General features: G+C 44.4%; 1 protein-coding gene across 1 annotated transcript; it reads left to right on the top strand.

The window, feature by feature from the left end:
- The first annotated feature begins 306 nt into the window (after positions 1 to 306).
- On the top strand, positions 307 to 4,361 carry LOC115665087 (replication protein A 70 kDa DNA-binding subunit B-like). Its single transcript, XM_056319005.1, has 12 exons — positions 307 to 466; positions 1,204 to 1,350; positions 1,461 to 1,739; positions 1,857 to 2,034; positions 2,155 to 2,425; positions 2,510 to 2,612; positions 2,689 to 2,813; positions 3,098 to 3,176; positions 3,263 to 3,407; positions 3,489 to 3,649; positions 3,765 to 3,885; positions 3,981 to 4,361. Exons 1-12 carry the CDS (start codon positions 333 to 335, stop codon positions 4,176 to 4,178), a joined length of 1,941 nt encoding a protein of 646 aa, XP_056174980.1. The 5' UTR covers positions 307 to 332; the 3' UTR covers positions 4,179 to 4,361.
- The last annotated feature ends 675 nt before the right edge of the window (positions 4,362 to 5,036 follow it).

The following is a 5,036-nucleotide window of genomic DNA, read 5'->3' as shown; positions in this document are numbered from 1 at the left end:
GAAGTAAATTCCGCCGAGCCAGGCGGGGGTCGTGTTTTGGCGCCAAGGCCAAAGCCTCGCGCGGGGTCGTTTCAAGGAAGGCGCTGCCCCGCGAAATACCTCAAAAGAGGAAAAAAATGGTGAAAAAAATTGGCGCCCGAAGGAGAAATCGAAAACGGCCCCCCCCCCCCCCAAAAAAAGAGTTGGCGCTCAACCCAGCAGCAGCACGGGCATTACAAGTAGAGACACGCACAAGTCCACCGCTCCCTCATTCTCAAAGCAGCTCGCGGACGCGCAGGAGAGAGAGAGAGAGATTAGAGAGAGAGAGATTAGAGAGAGAGAGAGAGAGAGAGATGGTGAAGACGGTGACGCCCGGCGCGGTTTCCGCCATGCGGTCGGCCCCGTCGCCGGACTCCCCCGCCGACGTGCCCGAGCTCGTCGTCCAGGTCCTCGACCTCAAGTCCACCGGCACCCGCAACCGTTTCATGTCGGTCCCCTCTTTCCCTCTCTCCCTCTCCCTCTCTCCCTCCCTCTCTCTTTCTCTCTATCACCTGGTCGGGGCTAGCGTTCTGTGGAGGGTCCTTTTGCGGTTTAGATTTAGATTTAGGTTTGGATCTCCTGTGGCTGGCGTCGGTTTTGTTTGGAGCGTTTGATTCCTTTTTTGGCTCGCGTTTCGTTCCGCTGTGCCCGGCGAGCTCAGCGGGAAATGCGATGATCATGGGAAACGGGTCCTCGGGGTTTCGTTTCTTCTTTTACCGGCGGCGGTGGTGGTGTTCGTAAGTAAGATCTGTGCCGTCGTCGTCGGCGAGCTCCTGCTGCGTTGGCGTTGTTGGGTTTTGCCGGGTCTGTCGTATGTGGTCTTTCTTGCCCCAGTAGGGTGGGGTGGGGTTTGAGGTTCTGTGTGTGGGGCTGGGGGTCGTTTGTTTGAGATGTGGATTCGACAGCGCGAGCGGACGGAGCGTCCGTCCGTCGAGGGGGGAAATTAGCGTCCTCCGGTTGGGTTTTTCTGGTTGTTCTTGGGTACTTCTATTGCAATTCGTGCAAAGCTTGAGGATGCGTTCGCTTGTTGTGTCCAGCTCTATCTGCTTGTTCCCCTGGTTGTCTTTTGTATCGTCGCTGCCCGATACTTCTTTTGGATTTTGGTTAGATACATGAAGACATCGGTTGGAATGACAATTGGTCGTGTACCCTTAAGGTTCTCCTCTCTTGTGGCTTTGCGCACAGGTTCACAGCTAATGATGGAAAGATGAAGTTGAAAGGGATTCTGCCTTCGAACGTGGAATCTGAGATTCATTCCGGGAGCATTCAGAATCTGGGTCTGATCCGAATACTTCATTACACCCTCAACGACATTCCGAACAAGTCGGACAAGTGAGTGCGGCTTGCGCAACAGGCATTCGTCTGTTGTTTGGCTTCACGAGCTTAACATCTGACTTATCGACTTTTTTTTTTTTTTTGTCCTTGTGATTCTAATGTTTCAGGTATCTGGTCGTCAACAAGTGTGAAGCAGTTTCTCCGGCACTTGAGATGGAAATCAAGAGTGATGCGGGTGATCTGGACTGTGGCATCCTTTTAAAGTCGAAGCAAGAAGATGAAACTAATTCTGAGGTCACGGTTGAGGAGAGTGGGAATCTCTGGAAGCCAAAGCAAGAAGTTGAAGTCGGAAATCAAGTGAAAACCGGACCTGGAATACATTTAAAGCCAAAGCAAGAGATGGTTGCAAAGTCGGCTGCCCAAATTGTTCACGAACAGCACAGGAAGTGAGTTTTTGTTTTTTTGCCTTCTCATTTGAACTTGTTCATAATATGTGGAAGCTTTTTTGTAATAATTTCCTGCTAGATTCATTGGTGTATTGATCCCTTATTTCTGTCTTCTAGTATGGCCCCTGCTGCACGCCTGGCCATGACTAGAAGGGTTCATCCTCTCGTATCGCTGAATCCTTACCAGGGCAGTTGGACTATAAAAGTCCGGGTGACAAGCAAAGGGAGCATGCGCACTTACAGGAATGCTAGAGGCGAAGGTTGTGTCTTCAATGTGGAGTTGACAGATGAAGATGTAAGTGGGATACTGCTTTTTAATTCTAAACTTCTGGTGATATATTTAAGAAACATATTCAGGTCTTAGGTACATGACCACTCCATGGCAACTGAATGATTTAGTTGGCTCATCGTGCAGGGTACACAAATACAAGCAACAATGTTCAATGAAGCTGCCAGGAAATTCTATGACAAGCTTGAAATAGGGAAGGTGTATTACATATCGAGAGGAACACTAAAGGTCGCTAATAAACAGTTCAAGACAGTGCAAAATGACTACGAGATGACCTTGAATGAAAATTCTGAGGTGGAAGAGGCCAGTAATGAAGCTTCTTTTGTCCCAGAAACAAAATTTAATTTTGTGCCAATCGATATGTTGGGTCCCTATGTCAACGGGAAAGAGCTTGTTGGTAAGAATACAAACATCCACTTCAATGTTCAGTTCAGTGCGGCGCAATTTGATATAGGCCCTAATTCTCTCTTTATTGATTCAGATGTGATTGGAGTGGTTCAAAGTGTTTCTCCTACAATGAGCATCCGAAGGAAAAGCAACAATGAGATTATTCCTAAGCGTGATATTACTATTGCTGACGAGACGTAAGTTTATCTCAGCATTCTGGAGCCTCTCTTGTTTGTTGTCATCTAATGCCTCATACGAGCGTATGGAAATCAGGAAAAAGATCGTTGTGGTTTCTCTGTGGAATGAGCTTGCGACTACTGTAGGTCAGGAATTGCTTGACTCTGCTGATCAATCGCCTATAGTTGCTATAAAGTCCTTGAAAGTTGGGGATTTCCAAGGTAATTGCTACCTTGAAACAAAATTTTGTATGTACTTGGTTCAAGCAGTTCTTGTTTTGTTATGGTACGGTGGATTTTATACATTTGATGAAATTTTTAATATTTGCCAAACGCGAATAAGATAAGTTGGGGTTAATAACATATATCTCGAGAGGGCAATTTATTCAATTAATGTAATAAGGTATCTTCCAAATTATAATTTAATGTTGTGGTGATATTGTATGCTTTTAGTTGTCTCTAATTTAAGAATGGACGAATTACATTACTGTGGTGTCCTCTTTCAGGTGTATCTTTGTCATCACTAGGCAAAAGCGTAGTAAAAGTAAATCCAGAGACACCAGAGGCAAAGAAGCTGAGGTCCTGGTGAGTTTGTGATGGCAAGCAACTATGACCATTCTGTTCTTTCTTCACTTTTGAGTAGTTCTTTAAGTTTTGAACCATTTTGATAGGTTTGACTCTGAAGGGAAAGGCAGCTCAATGGACTCTGTTGGTTCAGGCTTAATTGCCTCATCAAGAAATGGATCAAGGTCCATGTATTCCGACAGAGTGTTCCTTTCTCATTTTACTAGTAATCCTTCCTTGGGTGAAGACAAGGTAAACATGTAGCATTTAGCTGACTCGAAGCTAACCCACCCTGTTTCTCTGGTTTTAACTTGATCGATTTGTTTGGCACAGCCTGCATTCTTCAGCGTCAGAGCCTATGTGAGTTTCATTAAGCCTGATCAAACGATGTGGTATCGTGCATGCAAAACATGTAAAAAGAAAGTGACAGAAGCTATTGGATCTGGCTATTGGTGCGAAGGGTGTCAGAAAAATGATGAAGGATGCAGTTTAAGGTGAGAAACTCCACGGTTATGAAATTCTTTGAACACATAGTGGGTGTGAAAGCAAACTGTATTCTCGTGCAATCAATGCCATTGGATAATTCATTTTTTTGCTTCGATGCTATAGATACATAATGGTAGCGAAGGTTTCAGACCCAAGTGGTGAAGCATGGGTTTCTGCATTCAATGAAGAAGCAGAGCATATCATTGGGTGCCCAGCTGATGAGCTCAATCAACTGAAATCGCAGGTAAGCCAAGAACAAACATTAAAGGTTAAACAAGGTCAACTAACTACTCATATCATATGTGCTAACGTTCATATTAATTCTTGACACCATTTCAGGAGAACGAGGAGAACCCATATCAGCAAAAGCTGAAACAAGCAATTTGGGTTCCTCATCTATTCCGGGTCAGCGTTGCTCAGCACGAGTACATGAGCGAAAAGAGGCAAAGGATCACAGTGAAAGGAGTTGCTCCCGTGGATTTCGCTGCAGAGTCCAGATATTTGCTGGAAGAAATATCGAAACAGAAAGCTTCTTAGTAGGGTTTGGATAGGCCTCGTTGTCTCTAACTTTATGTTGGCTAACCTCTCCTTGTTGAGTGGGGAGGCCATCATTTTGGATCCTCTTCTTTTGCTTGTATATGGCTTTCTGGGTTTAGTTAAAAACAGGTGACTTGCTGCATCTCTAGACTAGCTTTAAAAGTTACGACAATTTTATGTCCATTATCTCGCTGTGCCATTGACATGCAATTTCTTGAAATCTACGATCGAAGTTTGTGATCCTTACATTTCCTGACATGAGATTTTAACGAAAATTTGTCTGTCAAATGACTACATCACCATAGACTGAATTTGAACTAAAACAAAACTATGCGATATACGGGCTCGATCAGCACTGACCCATGAGTCCCCCACAATATAATGGTTCTACCTCAAAGCTCAAGATGCTAGAGCTAAGTGAACATCTGATCTTACTAGTCCCAGGCCAGTGTAATTTCCTATCAGACATCCACTGGAGAAATTATCGGTGTAGTATTATGTTTAACATTAGTTTGCCAGGTCAGGGATTTATGAGCTCTCATATCTTTCTGGACCATAATATGCACTCTTTCACTCTTCTGATACCCTCATCTTCAGTGTCATTTCTTTATAGGGCAAGAGGTAAGGGGAAAGAAAAGAAAGCCCTTACAGAGAAAATGGTCCCAAGAGAAAACGTAATTTGCCTCTCACTTCACTGAAATAATAGAAACCGCTTCGTTGTTTCTCCTGGTTACTGACCAAGAGAAGGCATAGATTGCAACAAAACGATGTACAGCTACTCCGGACACTTGACAGCTTATTAGAACACCCAATAAATCTACAAGAAGAGAAATGTCCATATGATGACCATAAGCCAGA

The sequence above is a fragment of the Syzygium oleosum genome, unplaced genomic scaffold (genome assembly GCF_021117445.2).
Source record: "Syzygium oleosum isolate NSW1041296 unplaced genomic scaffold, Sole_v2.1 Sole_v2.17, whole genome shotgun sequence".
NCBI lineage: Eukaryota > Viridiplantae > Streptophyta > Magnoliopsida > Myrtales > Myrtaceae > Syzygium > Syzygium oleosum.
Note: the sequence above shows the minus strand (reverse complement) of the source record. Positions and strands in the feature narration are given on the sequence as shown.

Bases quoted from the DNA above. Each gene is read 5' to 3' on its own strand.
- LOC115665087 (XM_056319005.1), top strand. From the start codon at position 333: ATGGTGAAGACGGTGACGCCCGGCGCGGTTTCCGCCATGCGGTCGGCC. The intron at 2,613-2,688 runs GTAAGTTTATCT...TATGGAAATCAG, and splicing joins ATTACTATTGCTGACGAGAC to GAAAAAGATCGTTGTGGTTT. The intron at 3,177-3,262 runs GTGAGTTTGTGA...CCATTTTGATAG, and splicing joins GCAAAGAAGCTGAGGTCCTG to GTTTGACTCTGAAGGGAAAG.